The 19,572-nt window shown below is 42.5% G+C and overlaps 1 protein-coding gene across 1 annotated transcript in view; it reads right to left on the bottom strand.

Annotated features, from left to right (window-relative positions):
- Window positions 1–7,279: 7,279 nt before the first annotated feature.
- COQ3 (coenzyme Q3, methyltransferase) overlaps window positions 7,280–19,572 on the bottom strand; it is a 37,115-nt gene continuing 24,822 nt past the window's right edge. The window contains exons 4-7 of the mRNA XM_040983806.1: window positions 19,086–19,185; window positions 16,007–16,249; window positions 11,979–12,138; window positions 7,280–7,598 (exon numbers count right to left, since the gene is read on the bottom strand). Of these exons, the coding sequence (XP_040839740.1) occupies window positions 7,399–7,598; window positions 11,979–12,138; window positions 16,007–16,249; window positions 19,086–19,185 (703 nt within the window). The 3' untranslated portion in view covers window positions 7,280–7,398. The remainder of the gene's footprint in view (window positions 7,599–11,978; window positions 12,139–16,006; window positions 16,250–19,085; window positions 19,186–19,572) is intronic.

The following is a 19,572-nucleotide window of genomic DNA, read 5'->3' on the forward strand; positions in this document are numbered from 1 at the left end:
CTATATGACCAGATATTACATTAGAAACAGAGATGAGAAAGACAAGTTTTATCCTTCAATGAATTTTTCTAACACAGATCAAAAGCACTAAGATGTTACATACACCTCTGACAAAATAAATGCAGAGTTTTAGATGGTGGGAGGAAGGCGATAAGACAGGAGAACGTAGGAGATGGACAAGGGGAAGCTCTAAGATGTGAAAATCAATTCTGCATTGGCAGGAACAGATTGATGGAGGTGATACTTGGGCTGAGGGTAGGAGGTTAGAGATTCAGAGAGATGGTCCCTTGGCTGGTCTTCACCCTTTGTGTATCACAGTGCCTTGACCTAAAATGAGCTACTTTTTAAGTTTTCCCACTGCTCAGATTTGGGTTTCTAAATGCCATTCCCCCGGAAAAGGAACCAAATTCCAAGGCCGAGTCAAGGAACACAGACTGCACCTGGACTGTCTTGCGATTTCAAAAAGTATGAAAGTATGAAAATGTTTTTAAAATTGGAAACACACACACAAAAAAAGAACACAAAAGGTGCTCCCAATGGCCAAATCTGTAGCAATATGAGGAACCACAATCATAATAAATTATAAATCATAATTGGAAAAAACCACAAATCCCCACAAATTCATTTGGATATAAATGCATCAGAAAATAAAGGGAGACGGGACAGCAACTCCTTTTAGTTGATTTTCATTGAAGAAGTATACAGAGATGAAAACTGCCATTAGACAACTACTACAGGCATAATTATTTCAAATTGGTTTATATATATGTATATATTTTATCTTTTATGGCAAAGTCATATATACAGAGAGGAAGAGAGACAGAAAGATCTTCCGATGATTCATTCCACAAGAGACCACAATGGCCAAAACCACGCCGATCCAAAGCCAGGAGCCAAGAACTTCTTCAAAGTCTCCCATGCAAGTTCAGGGTCCAAAGGTTTTGGGCCATCCTCAACCACCTTCCCAGACCACAAGCAGGGAGCTGGATGGGAAGTGAGCAGCCAGGATTAGAGCCAGTGCCCATATGGGATCCTGGTGCATTCAACGTGAGGACTTTAGCCGCTAGGCCACCGTGCCAGGTCCTATACATGTATTTTTTTCAAGGTATCTACTACATGATACTTAATCATTACCAAAAGAAAAACAGTAGCTTCCCAGTGAAGAAACTTGGAGTCATTGCCTTAATACAGTAACAAAAGTTAAGATCACAAGTAACAAGACAAGCTATCCTCGTATGCCTCCTGGCCAGATATACTTAGGGAAAATGTAATATTTTAATTTTCTTGCCAAAAAATACACAAATGGAATCCTGAAGGAAAATCAGAAAACTCAAAGTATATTCACTTCTCTTCAAGACTGAAGTCATGAATTTCACATAAATTTGGAGGAATGCACTGAATTAAAGGAGACTAAAAAATAGGACAATTTACTGTAATGTAGGATGTTAAAAAAAAATTAAAAATACCTTGTCATGCAACACAATGGTTTGTAGACCAGCTAATCTGGTTTTTCAATTTTAATGTGGCTTAAGATGTCAGCATTTGAGAACTGAGTGGAAATATGCTACTTAAAACCCTTTTAAAAAGAGGAAGGAAGGAGGTGAGTAGGTGGGGGATGCAGGCAGGAGGGAGGGTAGTGTAAGAAGCATGATTTCTGCTTCTAAATCTGTGCTGTGAGACACAGGGTGGATGAGAGACAAACAAAATTAGTGGAAACACAGATACTTATAATTAAAATGAAATACAATTTTCTAAGCTTCATAAGTATTTTCCTGTCATTCATCTCTGGATTGAAACTTACAGATGTCATGTATTGTTTTGTAAATTTTAACTATCACTTTCTGAAGATTGAGGAAAACTAAATTTTCCTTCAATGTTTTTTTTGGGGGGGGGGAAAGTATGTGAGAATCCTTTATTATTTTCATTTTATCATCAGCTATTGCTGAATCATAGCAAGTTTCCACCACTTCAACAACATATATTTTTAATAACTGAATGTTAAGAATCTCTTAATATGAATGCATTTTGTCTGGGTGATTGCCTTATAGTCAATTCTATCGCATGTTTATTAGATTACTATTTAACATTAACATATTTTGCAGCGGAAAAAATGAGGAAAGTTTGTTTTGGTAAGAAAACTACTAGAATTCAGTAGTAGTTTTAAAGAAAAATCAAATTTTTTAATGAATTCATTTTTTAATGAAGACCACTGAGAACTCCTAATTTTTGACCCCTAATAACTGAAGTTAAAATTTCTCTTCTAATTCTAAAGTTCAGTTTCCTCTCCTAAGAACAAATAAGCTAACATGATGGGGAAATGGCTGACAGAAGAACCCAAATGCAACAGATGAAGGAATATAGAAACCATACAAGCTGAAATGTAAAAAGGCTAGGAAGTAAAAGCTGACCTTCCACAGAGGACACATAATTTCAATCCATGTAGTCACAGTCAACACCAGTTCTGTACAAATTACATAACACCTAGGCTTTCAGAAAAAGCTATAGATGCACATAATTTAAGTGGTTTAAAATACATATTTCTGGAACAGGCAATAAGTTTAGCAGTTGGACAGCTATGTTCCACTTCGGAGTGTCTAGCTTGAATCTCTGGCTCCAATTCCTGATTATAACTTCTTGCCAACACGGGCCTAGGAGGCAACGGTAATGGCTCAGCAACTGGGTTCCTGCAACCCTTATGGGCAATCTGGACAGATCTCTAGATTCTGGTTTTGGCTGTGTCCCAGCCAGAGCTGTTACAGGAATTTGGGGAATGAAGCACTGGATGGGAGTTTTGTCACTTTGTTCCTGATAATAATTGTAGATAGATAAATGGAAAGACATATAGAGAGATCTTTTAAATTAGTCTCTAATATTAGAAATCCTACCCAAAATGGAAACTTCTAGGAGTAGGCATTTGGCTCAGTGGTTTAAGATGCAACTTGTAATGCCAGCATCTCAAATCAGAGTGCCTTGTTTTAAGTGTTGGCTCCACTTTTGGTTCCAGCTTCCTGCTAATGCCCACCTTGGAAAGCATCCGGTGATGGTTCAGGCAGATGAGTCACTGTTACCTATGTGGGAGACATGAACTGACTTCTTGGTTCCTCCTGGCTTTAGGCCCAATTCCAGCTGTTGGAGGGCATTTGAGGAGTGAACCGCTGGAAGGGAGCTCTCTCTCTCACAAATAATTTTCTTAAAAGAAATTTCTGAGGCCAGTGTTGCAGCACCAGCATCCAATATGGGTGGGTACTCATTCAAATTCTGGCTGCTCTACTTGCTAACATGCTTGGGAAAGAGTAGAAGATAGTTCAAGTGCTTGGGCTCCAACACCCATGCGGGAGACCCAAAGGAGGTTCTTGTTCAGTTCCCAGCTTTCCTATGACCATGTGGAGACTGAACCAGTGGATGGAACATCTCTCTCTCTCTCCCCATCACTCTCTCTGCAACTTTGCCTTTCTAAAAATAGATAGATAAATCTTTGGGGCACAAAAAGGGAAGCTTTCATAACTGATTTTTCAAAAATTACGTATATATTCACAAGGCAGCATGAGAGAAAGGGATCTTCTATCCACTCTTCATTCCCCAAATGGCTGTAATGCCAGGGGCTGAGCTAGGTGAAACCAGGAGCCTAGAAATCCATCTTGGGATTCACAGCTGCCTTGCAGAGACTCAAGTACTTGGGCCATCTTCCATTGCCTTCCCAGGTGCATTTGCAAGAAGCAGGCATGAAAGTGAACCACTTTGGACTCAAATTGGTACACACAAATAGGATGCCAGCATTGTGAGCAACTAGTTCCTGCAATTAAACTTTTCAATAAAATATTTTTTAAAAAATATACCAGAGGACCCAGCAAGATGGCCTAGTAACTAAAGTCCTCACCTTGTACACACTGGAATCCCATATGAGCGCTGATTCATGTCCCAGCCTGTTCCATCGCCCTTCCACTTCCCTGCTTGTTCCCTGGGAAAGAAGTAGAGGGTGAACCAAAGCATGGAGACCCTGTAACTGCATGGGAGACCCAGAAGAATCTCCTGGCTGCTGGCTTAGGATGGCTCAGCTCTGGCCACTGTGCCCATTTGGAGAATGAACCAGAGGATAGATCTTTCTTGCTCTCTTTCCTTCTAAAAGTGTGAAATTCTGATTAAAAAAAATAAATCTTTAAAAAATATATTGTTTTAATTTTGAACACACCATAAAACAGTTAAGAGGTTATGTACAGAAGTTCAACTAACATAATCAGAACTTCTTAACCTTAATGTTTGAAGCCAAATTCAGCACAATCAAGTAAAATTTAAACAAAAATATATATTATCTTCCTAAATATAATTAACACAAATTATATTTGGTTTTCATGAGGCAGAAGCATATAACTAAAACCACATAAAGAGAAACACAGATGATACAGATTCCTTAAATTTTGAGTCCCAGAAGCTCCACATCCAATGCAGCTCCCTGCTAATGTGCCTGGGAAAGCATTAGAATATGGCACAAGACAGTCCAGGCTGGGCTAGGCTGTAGCATCACCAGCATGAGCTGAAACTGGGAGCAGGCAAGGTCAGGCTGGGCTACAGCACCCTCTGACAAATGCTGAGCTCAGGCAGGCCACCCCAGACCGGGCTGCAGCACCCATCAGCACATGTAAGACCCAGGGGGTTATGGATGCAAACCTGGTAGACGCTATTGAGAACTGCCCTGCGGGCTACTGCTCCTGCTGGTGAGCATGAGAACTGGGACTGGGGGCAGATCAGGCGAGGCAAGACTACAATACATATTGGCCTGCATGTGAGCTGTGCTAGGGAGAGAGCCAGGCTGGGCAACAACTATGTCCACTGATGCTTACATGAGCCGGGGTAGGTGCAGGTTGGTCGGGCTTTGCCACAACATCAACTAGCATATCCCAAGAATGGAGGTAAATCCTGTCAAGCAAGACTGCAAAACCACCTGGAAAGTGCAAGACCCCAGACTAGGAGTGGACTTAGTAGGGAAACTGTGAGCATCTCTCTGATGGGCTGCAGTTCTCACCAGTGAGCATGAGAACCAGGGCTGGCAGTGGACCTGGTTGGACTGGTGATAGAACCAGCTGACATAAGTGTAGGCTGGATAGTGGGATAGGTCGTGCTGAGCTAGGCTGCATTACTTATTGGTGTATACAAATACCAAATGTGGGCCTAGTGCAGTAGCCTGGTGGCTAAACCTGTACATGGGGCCCTGTGGCTAAACCTGTACATGGGGCCCGGTGGCGTGGCCTAGCAGCTAAAGTTCTCACCTTGCATGCACCAGGATCCCAAATGGGCGCTGGTTCTAATTCCGGCGATCCCACTTCCCATCCAGCTCCCTGTTTGTGGCCTGGGAAAGTAGTCAAGGATGGCCTAAAGCCTTGGGAACCTGCACCCATGAGGGAGGCCTGGAGGAGGCTCTGGGCACCTGGCTTTGGATCGGCTCAGCTCCAGCTGTTGTGGCCGCTTGGGTAGTGAATCATCAGATGGAAGATCTTCCTGTCTCTCCTCCTCTCTGTATATCAAAATTTCCAATTTAAAAGAAAGAGCCGAATAAGATGTGGGAAAGACTAAACCAGTCTGCTGCTGCAGATACTGGCATGAGCAGGAATAGAGCTGGGGGTGGGCCTGGTGGGGGTTATTGGGGATCACTTCAACTGGGCTGCAGTTCCCTCTGGTGTATATGAGGACTGAGTATGTGGTGGGTAGGGTTGAGCTGGGCCATAGCATCCACTGTTCTGTGTATAAGGTGGGGCCGGAGACAGAACTGACCAGGCAACTACAACCAGTGGTGTGTGTGGGTTGAAGTGGGTGACAGGCTGAGTCAGACCTCAAGCTGGTTGGCTCACACAGGGATTGTGTCTGTGGTCACCTCTAGCAAGGTTTCTCTGTTGATGTCCAAAATTGAACAGGTGGGCTCAGAAGTCCAACCACGAGGAGAATCATGGGATCTGTAGTCTGATATTGGAGTGCATGTGTCAGAACTGGGCCTCCTCAGTTCCTGAAGATGGTACAGTGGATGGCATGCCCAGATGCACATGGGGGACACGACAGCCAGTTCACTGAGGTCTACAGAGGACATCTGATACCATGGAGGACAGAATAAATTGAACAATTCTCTCAGCCAAGCATTGACAGCAAGTATCTGGGCCAATGGAGAATCTAAGGTGGCCTATGTCAGCCAATAGGCCTTGGAAGGATTTCCTCAACTATGAAATCAATAGCATTTCAGAGCTACCAAAAATACTTGAGCAGTACTGTCACAACATGCTCCACCTCAGAGACCCTGGGATGACATCAGTTGGCCGTTCCCCGTCCCTGGGTGCTGATGCAGTTAGGACACTGGATATAGCTTCTCCCCTTATCTCCCCTTCCTCCAGATACAGAGAGAAGAAAAAGAAAATTGGAAACAATGGTCTCATCCACTTAGCTCTTTTCCTTGGACCCTTCCCACCCTAATCAGTGGTCCACATGGGAATGCATCCTTCTCAACCATATATCATAATCAAAAATTTTTAAAAATGGCAGAGCCACCATCTTAAAACACACAGGGCCTGGCAGCATGGCCTAGTGGCTAAAGTTCTCGCCTTGAACGCACCAGGATCCCATATGGGCGCTGGTTCTAATCCCGACACCCCTGCTTCCCATCCAGCTCCCTGCTTGTGGCCGGGGAAAGCAGTCCCGAATGGCCCAAAGCTTTGGGACCCTGCACCCGTGTGGGAGACCCGGAAGAAGATCCTGGATCCTGGCTTCGGATCAGCATAGCATCGGCCGTTGCAGCTCACTTGGGGAATGAATCATCGGACAGAAGATCTTGCTTTCTGTCTCTCCTCCTCTCTGTATATCTGACTTTCCAATAAATAAATAAATCTTAAAAAAAAAAAAAAAAAAAAAAGATGATGGCCCAAGAGCTTGGGCCTCCGGGAGACCTGGCAGAAGTTCCTGGCTCCTGGCATTGACTTGGCCCAGCCCCAGTGGTTGTGGTCATTTGAGAAGGGAACAGTGAATGAATGGAACATGTCTCTTTTACTTTCCAACCTGCTCCCTGGCCCAGTCCCACTTTTCCCACCTCTCTCTTAATGGTACCTTTCAGATAAACATACTATTCTGTAAAATATTTATTTAAATTTGGGGAAAAATAATGTAGAAGATGAGATGAAATATGCACACTATCTTTATATAATAAAGGCTTAGGAACATAAACTTCTGGATCACAAAACCCTGACAAAATCATAGAATAATCTTTTTAAAGTGGTTTTAAACAAAATAACAAAAACCTGTATTCAACAATACAGTCCTTTTTATTGACTGTCTCTTTTTCATGATTCTCTCTTAAAAGACAAACTATATACTTTCTATATCTTGGAATTTTCAAATCCCATTACTGCACTTGTCAGAAAGGATTCATTTCTTCAACTCTTCAGGCTCAGCGTGGAGCTCTTCTGCCTCTTCTTTTAACACAAACTCAGCAGGCTCTGCAGCTTCCTGTACCCTGGCTTTCAGAGCATGAGCTGCATAATTAAGACTGGTATTTTCACTCCAATGCCAGTAACCTGAGAAGGGGTTATAGAGCATTCCTGTCACCTTCTGAACTGACAGACCATCTGAAAAAAAAAAAAAGATTTGATAAACATTCACTCTCAAGTCCCAAGAGTCTCCTGCAATGCTCCATATTAAAGAGATTTCCTAATGCAACAATACCATGTAGCGACACAGAAACCATCTTTTCCTGCAGAGTAGAAAACATACTCTAGAGAGACTGCCTAAGTCCAAATGCCAGCCCAGGGCCCCATGAGATGGTGAGTCTGGGCAAATCCCCCTTTCTGAGTCTCAGTTTTTCTCACACATACACAGCATATGCTACAGAACTGCTGGAATTAGATAGGTGTTTAAAACAGTACAGTAACATGGGATTTTTGAAGCACTCAACAAATGCTAGCTGTTATCTGAAAATACTTCCAATAAGTCTGCTCCCATAAAACATCTTTAACATATTTAACATATTTATTTCATTTCTATATGCACTAAAGTTATGAAAGTTATAGAACTTACTGTGTTGCTATATAATATTGTAAGTAAAAGCATGTTACCAGTGCAGTTACATTAACAATAGGATTAGAAAAACATGAGTTCAAATACCCAGCAGGAATGCCAAATGCCAACACATGTCACTACTGACAGGCATTTCGACTCATGAATCAAGTGCTCACTAGGTAAGTAGAACTAGGCATATTGTATGAAGAACAAAAGGAGACATATTCTTGCATTAAAGGAACTTGTAGACCGGGAAAAACACCAAGGTAATAATACATAGTGTGTTGTAAGTAATATAAAACATACTAAAAGTGTCATAGAAACTCAGATTATATGTGAATGTAGAAGAATAAAAAAGAAAAGAAGAAAGAGGAAAAAGAGGAAGAAAAATGGGTCTCAGGACGAGGCATCTCATGCCAGGATCCCAGACGACAGCCACCACGTATACGTGGTAAGCTGTCCCAGGCCTGCCTGGGCTCCGGGGGCTGCTCCCTTCGGGGTGAGTACACCGAAGGAGAGGTTTCCATGAATGGGCAGGTCCAGGGCCCACCTGCCGCCCTCATTGGGTGGTGAATGGGATCTGGGAAGGGCACGACCTTGGGCCTTCCAGCTGCTGGTGGGTCCCAGGATGGGGCATCTCATGCCTGGATCCCACAGGCCAGCCACCATGTGCATGTGGTGAGCTGTCCCCGAGCCTGCCTGGGCTCCATTTGGTGCCAGGCTCTGCCTGCTGGCTGCCTAACCTGGACCTCTGGGGTTTTGGTTCTTTGAATTGCTGCTTGGGTAGCTCCAGGTTGAACCCACTTCTAGGACGTGAACCAATCCTAAAGATTCCCAATGACAGTAACTCTTCCTTCAAAGAACTTGTAATCACTGAACAATGCTGACCACCAAATACCAGTCCATGCAAAAGCTATGGCTCAGGGCTTGTCCAGTAGAATCATACCTGTTACCTGACATGATGATGGATCAGGAAAAGCATCACATTAAGCAGGGCCATTACATTAACTAGCACTCGAGACCATATCCGGGGGTAGATTCTGTGGGGGATGTGTGGGCCAAACCCTGTGGAAATTCTAGCCCCACTGGTAAGCTCAAGAGTTGGGGTGGTGGTGGACTAAGCTAGGTGTCAATCACAGGTAAAGGAACCCACAACAGTCTGGACTTTTCAAGGCAGCAGCACCTAAATATGCAACCTGAATAGGGTGTGGGGTGGGCTGGGCTGCAACATTCACCAGCTCATACAAGGCCAAATGGAAGGCCAGACTTCACCAGAACTTGGCCTAAAACTCAATGGCATGTATGAGAACTGGGTCTGGGAGTGGATTAAGTGGAGGAATTTGGGAAACTTCCCTTGGCTAGTCATAGCTCCCATTGGTGAACATGTGGTCCAGACCTGGGGGTCGGATAAGCTGAGCAAAGTAGCTCCAACAGCTGGCAAATGTGTCAATTGGTAATGGAAAAGGGTAGATCAGGCAGGACTGAGCAAACCTTAGCCCACAGGCAAAACTAGAGACCAGGATGGAACACAGGTCATGCCGAGCTAGGCTCTTGTACCTACTGTTCTGCATGAGCCAGGAACACTAAGCCACAGTATTTAAGGCAGGGACCGAAACAGGTGAGGGGCTGTGCCAAGTTGAGTCAGAGCAACCACTGGCATGTAAGTGATCTATGGCTGGAAACAGGCCCAGTTGGGGAACTAAGGGGGCAACCCTAGCTGGGTTGAGGTTCCCACCAAGGGGTGCATGGGCTGGAATGGGGGCTGCGTTCTGATCAGGAAATGGTTGTAGTCTCCCTTGGCACAAGTATGGACTGGGATTGGATGCACCGAGCTGGGCCAGACCCCAACACCCTCTGGTGTCCTGGAGGACCAGGGTAGATGTGCGATGGATTAGGCAAGGTCTCAACACCTACTGAGTCATGTGTGAGCCATATGTGGGTATGGACAAGCCATGGCTGGGCTGAAACATCCAACAGCAAGGACAGTTTGGGTTGAAGGCCAGTCAGGAAAAGCCACTGTTCCTGCTAGGACAGGAGGTGAATTGAGTAGGGCTGGCTCATGGACCCCCTGGTTTGTACAAAATCTGGCATTGGGAGAGGTTCTGATGGAGGAGCCTAGGCAACTCCTCTGGCAGGACACAGACTTGGCAGGTAAGCGCAAGAAACATGATAGGAAACAGCCCAGAACAGGCCATGGAAAGTTTCCCACTGGCATACATTTGGCATGGGTCAGGGGCCGACCAGGCTGAATCAGTTCACATCATCCACTGGCAAATCCGAGCACTAGAACAGTGTGGGTTGAGCCGGGTTTGGTTGCAACAAAAACCAGTGAACAATACACAATGCCAAGGTGAGGTTGCCTGTACCAGATGTGACTACAGTGCCCAACCAGCACATGTGAGAACCAGGAAGGGAGGGGGCAGAGCCAGCAGAGGGAATATGAGGGGTTCCTTTGCTGGATAGCTACTCCCACTGGAGAGCATGAGCTGGGATGGGGGCAGACCAGACCAGGCAGGGCTACAACACCTGTGCGCCTCATGTGGACTAGATCAGGGAAAAGCCAGACTGGGCTGATTATTCCTACTGGTGCAAGCATAGATTAGAGTGGGTGAGGGTTGTTTGGGCTTAGCTGCAGCATCAGCTGGCAGAAGCTGGCACTGGGGTCTAATTCTGTCAAGTCAAACCACAGAACTACCTGGAGAATGCATAATCCGGGAGTGGGTTAAGCCTGGGAGGGAAATAGTGGGCTCTTCCCTCTTGGGTTACTACTTCCAAGGGAGAGCACAAAAACTAGGACGGGCTGGGGTGGCTAAACAGACACCCAACAGCATCTGTGTGGGCTGCATAGTGGAGCTGGTTTGATGGAACTAAGCTTTAATACCCATTGACATGTATGAGAGCCGACTGGGATGTGGGACAGATTGGACTACTGCTACACATACTGGAAAACAAGGGTAGGGAGTGGGCCTGGTGGGGGTTATTGCGGGTCGCTCCAATTAGGCTGCAGCTCCCACTTGTTTATGCAAGGGCCGAGTATGTGCCAGGCAGAACCAGGCAGGATTGTAACACCCATTGGTTCCAGTGGAAGACAGGGCTGGAAACGGAACCAACCCAGCAATTACAACCACCAGCTGATCAGGGCGATGGACTGTGCCATGCCCTGTATTTGCTAGTACATACAAGAATCTGGTCTGAGAACACCTCAGACAGTTTCTTTGGAGATCTCCCCAATCAAAATGCTGGACTCGGAACCCTAACCAAGAAAAGAGAGAAGACAGAACGGGTCAATCAACCACCTCAGCTATATGTTGGCAGCGAAATACGGGGCAAATGGAGACTGTATGATGGACTATGTCTATCAGTGGATTCTGCAAAGACCTCATCGTGCTTGGAGTGGCAAGATAGGCAGTGATTCATAACTAGTGAACTATCAAAACCACTTGAGCAAGAACCTCGGAGCATGCCCTACATTCAGGACCTGGGGAGGGTGGGAAATTGGGTGGGCCTTCTGCCTTAATACCCCCCTTTAAACATGAAGGAAACAATATGGAAATAATAGTCTTACACATTTTCCTATAGCCCTTGAACCTTTTTACACTAATTAACTATGTAAAGAATGTCAAAAATATAATAAAGATTAAAAAAAAAGGAAGGAAGGAAAGAAAATAAAGGAAGGAAGGAAAGATAAAGGTAGGAAGAAATCTGAGAGAAGCTGACACAGGCAGCACTCAGTGGGACAGCTGGGAATGTGTAAGTAACAAGCATTTGGACTTGTATGAGTTAAGGTGTACAGGTGAGATATATGTGTATATACTAATTATTCTTAACTTCAAGAAATTTATGACATAAATGCGATGGCAGTATGACCCAAATAGCAGCAGTCCATTTAGTTAAGTGAATTAAATATTCTATTAGGCCCGGAAAAAAATGGAAAAATTGGTAATACTTACTTGATTCCAGAATGCTTTCTAGCTTTTCAGGTGACACAAACTTCTCCCATGTGTGAGTACCTTTTGGTACAATGCCAGCGATTTGCTCCGAAAAAACAATTCCCAAAGCATAGGACAGCTGTGTTTTGTTAATTGTAGTAATGAATAAAGACCCACCAGGCTAAAAGAAGCAAAGTACATAGAAGTAAAATTTAAAAGAATAGAAGTATAATTTATGCAATGGCTTGGCTCTTCCCTCCCCTGCCAACTTCTTCCCAAATGTTTCTAAAAATATTATTTATTTACTTATTTGAAAGGCAGAGTTACACAGAGAGGATGACACTGAGAGAGAGACAGAGAGGGAGAGAGAGCCGTCACGGTTTGGGGGCTGGGACAGGCTAAAGCCAGGAGCCTAGAATTCTATCTGGGTCTCCCATCTGGATCATAATCTGCTGCCTTCCCAGGCATACTAACAGGGAGCTGGGTCAGAAATGAAGCAACCAAGACTCAAATGGATGACATATGCTAATATTGCAGGCAGTGGCTTAACCTGCTATAGTACAATGCTGTCCTTCCCTTTCAAATAATTGTAAATGTATGAATAAAATACAATTTAACAAATTATTTCTTTTTTCTCTTGAGAAATTCATTATTAAATGTTGTCCATAACAACTGTTGTCACTAAGATAATTAGAATGTTTGCAAACTTACAAGCATATATTACCATGACTTACATAGTTACCTCAAAGTTTGTATGTTTAAACATAGCTTATCCATTTTTTGTGTGTTTTTTTCACAGTATGCATTTTCATGAACTTTTTGAAGATTCCTCCTTAAAGATTTCAAAATTTTTTGCAGTAAAATAACTGATCTTCTAATTCCATTTGCCATGAACTTCCAGAAGGACCCTCATGTTTATATGCGTTCTTTTGTACAGATTACACAAATCACAATAAAGAGAACTAGGTCAGGCTGCTTTTCCTTGTCACATGTATAGCTTTATACTCTAAAAGAAGTGGGCCCTGCTTTTTCTCAGGTACTGGATCTGACTTCCTTGGCACAGTGCAGAGCTATACATCTTGGCAATAGACCATGGAAAATAAATGTTTTCTGAAAAAAAAAACAAGCATAATTAAAGTTTGAAAGTTTTTATTTTGGTTTCTAAGTGGTTGTGGGGCCAGCCTGTGTAGAGCAGGGAAAGCAGCTGCTTGCAAGCCCAGCATCCCATGCAGATGCAGCTTTGAGCCCTGGCTGCTCCAATTCTGACTCCGCTCCCTGCCAAAGCACCTGAGAAAGCAGCAGATGATCCGAGTGCTTGGGCACTCAGATGGCAGAGTCAGAGGAAGCTCTGGGCCCCACATTTTGCTGGGGCCAAGTCTTGGCTGTTGTGGCCATTTGGGAAGTGAATCAGCAAATGCAAGAGCTCTCTCCCTTGCCTCCCCAACTAGCTCTGTAAGTCTGCTTCTCAAATATATACATATACATCTTTTAAAATGTATTTACTAGTTTATTTTTTATGTGATAAGCAGAAAAGGAGAGACAGGAGATAGGAAGAAAGAGTTCCTCCAAATGCCTGCATTGGCTGGGGTTGGCCTGCAAAGCAGGGAGCCAGAAGCCCAGATCTCCATGTGGATGATAAGAAGCCAATTACTTGAGGCATCATTACTTCTCATGTATGTACTGGCAGGAAACTAGAGTGAGAAGCCAGAACCAGGCACTAACCTAACCGCAGCGTGGGAACAGGGGCCCTAACCACCAGACTAAATGCCAACTCTCTTTTTGTTTTGATTTAATTTATATAAAGAATATGAAGAAATAAACATAATCACTTAGAGGCAGCAGTAGCATACTTGAATGAGCCAGGATCCCATATGCGCACCAGTTCATATCCTAGCTGCTCCACTTCCCTTCCAGCTCCCTGCTAGAAAGCAGTGGAGGAAGGCCCAGGACCTTGGCACCTTGCACCCGCATGGGAGACCGAGCTTCAGACTGGCCCAGCTCCGGCCATTGTGACCATTTGGGGATTTAATCAGCAGACGGAAGACCTTTCTCTGTCTCTCTCTTTCTCTGTAAACCTGCCTTTCAAATGAAAATAAAATGATACTTTAAAATAAATAAGTAAATAAATAAACCAAACACAGGCTTTTCATTAAAGCAAAAAAGTCACTGTGAAGTCCACAATGCTGCATTTCTTCTGTGTATCAAAGAAACTCCACTTATACATTCTGACAGACATTTAACACAAATTCATAGTGAAGCATTTTTACCTGACTAGTAGGAGCTAGTCCCACAGAAAATCTGTTTAAGACAACAGGAAACTGTCTCCTACTGGCAATGAAGACTAACAAGAAATGGTCACCGAATGAAATGCAGGAGCCAGAACATAGACAGATTTGATAGAATGTGACTAGCTCTAGGGCCCAGTGTGATGGCCTAGCGGCTGAAGTCCGTGCCTTGAATGCTCCTTGGTCCCATATGGGCGCCGGTTCTAATCCTGACAGCCCTGCTGCCTATCCAGCTCCTTGCTTGTAGCCTGGAAAGGCAGTCAAGGAAGGCCCAAAACCTTGGGACCCTGCTCCCAAATGGTCACTTTGGGAGTGAATCATTAGACAGAAGATCTTCCTCTCTCTTTTCTCCTCTGTATGTTTACTTTGCAACAAAAATAATATAAATCTTTAAAAAAATTGATTTTTTTAAAAAGAAGTATAATGTAAACATTCATGCCTTAGTTTTGAGACCTGACCATGGGTTATGCTGAGGGACAGGACTAGGGTGGTGCAAATGAGGCTCCTCAGGCACAGAATTGAGACAGGCATTTCCTTCTGGGGCATGCAAGTGCAACATCACCACTGAGAAAGTGTTCCCTTCAATGCTGTGCCCTTGGGGCTTCACTCGACTCATCTCTTAGCTCCTGGAGTGAAGATGTGAGACAGTAATAACCAGGGAAAACGGGAGGGGAACAATGGTATTAAGTCTTCCATATATCCAAAATTATTTTAAAATAAAGTTTTTGTTTCTTAGAAAACAAACAAAAACCCTCCTCAGATATGGGCTAAGTATTTCACTTTTGGCTTTGGCCTTAGGGTGTTTCTTCCAAACCACATAAGTAACATTGTGAACACACGAAGAATAACATTTTGAGGATATTGATTCAAAGAATCTGGAAACACATTCAGAGGACTAAATCTAAAGCATATTCTATAAATACAATAAACCATACTACTGGAAAACTACTGCTATAAATGTATGTTGCCCAGTGTTCAGGAACATCATTTTTTGAGATTCCCACACATCAGGAGAGTACTAAGACACTAGGACGGAGGGTAAACTGAGGCGCAGAAATGATCTCCTGGGAATGTGAGTGTCCTTGTAGGTTGAGCATTTCCTATTAGATCTCTCACATGGGATTGAAGCAGCCTGGAACCCTCCTCATAGGGTCTGATAACATCAGAACAACAGCCAGGAGCCCCAAGTGGTCCTTAGTGTTAGAAGAATAATAAATTTCCTTCTGGAATCAGGAGAGGAGCTGTCTCTGGTCCTTACTTAGGTCCAACCTTGGCTCCCCATCCTCTCTTGCACTGACCATCAGGGTCACCCGGGAGCCCCAAAATTAGCTAACAGAGAGACTCATTTAGAAAGCTTAGAACAGACAGGAAAAAGCTTGGCTTTTCCTAGACCTCACTAGGTAGGATGCAGAGTTCAGTTATTCCTCACTTGCTAAGTTATTGGAGATTCCTCTGCACACCCCTCCTAAGACTGTTCTATCCTTCAATTGTTAATATATGGCTTGTTAGAGTTATAAGTCTGTTTTGACTATCCTAAAATGCACGAAGTTCTGTAAAATCTTACTTGAGTACTATAAACTGCTAAATACAAACATAATAATAATAAAAAAAAAAGGAGTTATCTTAGGCTGTGCCCTAATCCAGCTATTCAGTTTCTTCTCTCCTGTACCTTGTCTGTTGGACTGCTACGATATTATGTAGCATATCATTGCCATGGATACAAGCACACACTGAAAAGCTACCAGTAAACTCTGTTAGTCTTACCTTTAATACCTGACAGCAGCACTGTATAAATGTTTCTAAGTCTACTACATGCTCTACAACCTCAGATGCTATAACTGCATCAAACATTTCTGCAGTCTCTTCCACAATCTCTTCCAGGGAACATGCTCTGTACTCCAGCCTCTTATCCAGAACTGGATCAAATGATTTATGGTGCTGTGCTGTTTTAATGTTCTCATCTACAGGATCGATTCCAATAACTGAAGCCCCAAGCCGGCCTAGAGGCTAATGACAAAAAAAAGAGAGAAAAAGTTACCCACAGAAAGAAAGTAGAACATGTATTAGCAATGAAAAACTTAGCAAAAATAAAACAATGTTAATGATGAAGTGATAATTACTAGAGTCCATTTCTGGGTACATAGAAGTTCATATACTATCTTCTATACTTAGAATATAAATTATATATTTTTTTGTAATAAAAAAGTTAAAAGTGAGAAAACAATTACAAAAAGCTTATTTATAACTATTTGAAAATAGAGAAAAAATTGTCTTATTTTCTCGATACATTTACACACCTGCAATTCATTAAAAGTGTAATAAAGATAACAATCCATTCTAAAACAGAAATCATTTCTGAAAGTCCTTATCTTCTAGTGAATAATTTTTCTATTTCTTTTATGACCCATTAGAAGAATTCTTTTAGCTTTTATGTTTTGTTGCTTCCCATTACATGCAAGTTTTCAAAGAATTAATTTTAACTAAAATTTACATAGTATTTTTAAATTGAAAAATACTCAAACTAAAATATAAATCACATAACTTTCATTTTAGAGACATTAAGATCTATAATTATGAGTACACTTAGAAAGTTTATGGAAAGAGCTTTAAAAAAACAAGTTATTTCAGGACAAAAATTTTGAGAGCCATGCATAGTTTTTTTTTTTTTTCCATTACACACACTTTCCTTGAACTTTTTTGTACCTAACACTCCTCCACTTTTGCACCTAACACTTAAATGCCACCAAATATAATTTCACATCTCGGCTAACCTCTTGCTCAAACTGCAATTGCTTATTCAATTTTCAGTGACAAAATAGAGAACAAAAACAAGGACTATGTAAGATTCTGATGACTTGGACATCTCTGAAGGAGCAGTAAGCTGCAATTACTGAAAATATCAGAACACTGGCAAGGCTGAGCAGCAAACAGAAGGCCACAAATGTAGTTTTCCTAATAGGAGCAAGGAACTACAGATGTCACTTGATGATGCACTTAAATGGTATGGCCAAATGCGAGTGCTACACAGACTTTAGGGCACCTGTTCCATATCTATTCATTGTGTTGTTTTTACATGCATCATAGCATGCCCCATCCTCCAGTTGCACAGGCGGCCTCTAAGCCATACTGGCCTCCTTCCTTCCATAGTCTGTTGGCAGTTAAGACCAACCAGTAGCTAGTGACTCCAACATTGTGTCCCAGGGACAGCGAGCCAACCCAGTGAGTAAGCTTCTCCACAAAATTAACACCACCTTGATTTTTCTACCCATACAGTTTTCATCAAAGGTCCATGGCTTTAAAATTAGCCAAAACCCAGGGCTGGTGTTGTGGCATAGCACGTTGAGCTGCAGCTTGCAATGCTGTTATCACACATGGGCGCCAGTTTGAGTTCTAGTTACTTCGTTTCTGATGCTTCAAACTCCTGGGAAAGTGGGAAAAGATGATCCAAAAGCTGGGGCCCCTGTCCCCATCTGGGAACTGCAGAAGCAGCTTTGAACTCCCGACTTCAGCCTGGTCTAGCTCCTCAGTCAAAGTGGCCATTGGAAGAGCAAACTAACAGAGAGAAGATTGTCTCACTTTCCAACTCCACCTTTCAAATAAAAAATAAATTTTAGAAAAAATTCGCCAAAATTTGACCTGAGAAAGCTTTGAGAAATGCAAAAGCATCATTATCACAGTTAATCCTACCTTTACTAAAAATTCTGATGTACAAAGGCCGCAGTAAAAATTGAGCTTTTGAATCCTGACACCCATACCAAAAAATAATCTCTCAAATATGCCTCTTGGAACTTAAGAAAGATCTCTCATACACTGGAAAACTGAAGACCACACATGAGTAACAGTCAAATCTTATTCACACTGATGTCAGCAAAAACTAGCCCTGTGCCAGGGGAACACGTTCTCTATGCTTGTGGGTCCTTAGCTATGAAAGCAAGGCCTCTGTGGCGCTCCACCGCCTGGTGCCTGGGCTGCAGATCCTGATCAGACCACAGCCTACCGAACCTCGGCTTCCATTTGTTTCCCATATTGTGGTTTAAAATGTCTTTTAAGGATTAGGCACTAAAAAAAAAAAAAAACTCTATCAACAGAATATAAAATAGAGCTCCAAGACATTTATTTCCTATATGCTAAAGCAAAATTCCTTATAGGAAAAAAAAACTGTCACTCTTCCAAGCCCTCTGATGCTAAAGAAAGGAGAAGCAGGCAAAACACCTGGCGAGGTTTTGTTACTGAAGTAACTGTCAAAGGACAGTCTTATACTGCATATATATCAAGAGAAATCAGGCAGTTTCTGGAGTAGATCACATAATGTTCAAAGCTATTCAAATGAGGCATGTTTCTGTATACTTTCCTGAAGTTTTTAATTGTTTAAAAACGGTTTTAATTTCATAATCAAGAAGCTGATTAAAATATATATTATTAAAATTAATGATATTATTTGTGAAAAGGATATGAGTCACAAGCTTACTTCTCAATTTGTTTTAAAGATTTATTTTATTTGAAAGGCAGAACTACAAGCAGAAAGGAAGGGGCAGAAAGAGAAAGGAGAAAAAAAGAAAAAAAATCTTTCATCTGCTGGTTGACTCCCCAAATGGCCACAATAACCAGGGCGGGGTCTGGCTGGTGACAGGATACAAAGCTAATCCCAGACTCCCGTGCAGGTTCAGGCGTGCAAATACTTGAGTCATTTTTTGCTACATTCCCAGGCACAACAGCAGGGCGCTGAGACTGAAGTAGAGCAGCCGAGTCTGGAATCATGCCCATATGTGCTACTGATGATGGCATCCATTTCTCAATTTTTTTACCCTGGTGAAAAACAGCATGAAAGTTGTAAGTCACTTACTTCAGCTAACAGTCCACCACCACAGCCAACATCAAGAATCTTCATCCCAGACAAAGGTTTTCCAGGCTCGTGATCACTGACTCTTTCTAAAAGATTATCTCTTTAAAAATTCAAAATAGAGAAAATCAAGTGATTAATTTTATTCATGGAGAGTTTTAAAAGCATACAATTTTCAAGAAAATATTACCTACATTTCAATAGGATTATTGATAATTTTATATAAGATCTTATGTCAGCATTAACTTTTTTTTAAAGCATTAACTTTTAAAATTATAAAACATTTTCAATATTCTGAAACAAAGTTTAAAACTCTGAAATAATCTAGTAGGAATGGGGCCTTAATTGCTGCTTTAAAAAAGATGACCCAATGGGCCCTTTCCACCAAGGTCTCATAGGAGACCTGGATGAAGCTCCTGGCTTCAGCCTAGCCCAGCCATCTGGGGAGTGAACCAGAGGCCAGAGATCTCTCTCCCTCCCTCTCCATCTC

This window comes from Ochotona curzoniae, unplaced genomic scaffold, assembly GCF_017591425.1.
Source record: "Ochotona curzoniae isolate NIBS_2020 unplaced genomic scaffold, NIBS_Ocur_1.0 contig_3819, whole genome shotgun sequence".
NCBI lineage: Eukaryota > Metazoa > Chordata > Mammalia > Lagomorpha > Ochotonidae > Ochotona > Ochotona curzoniae.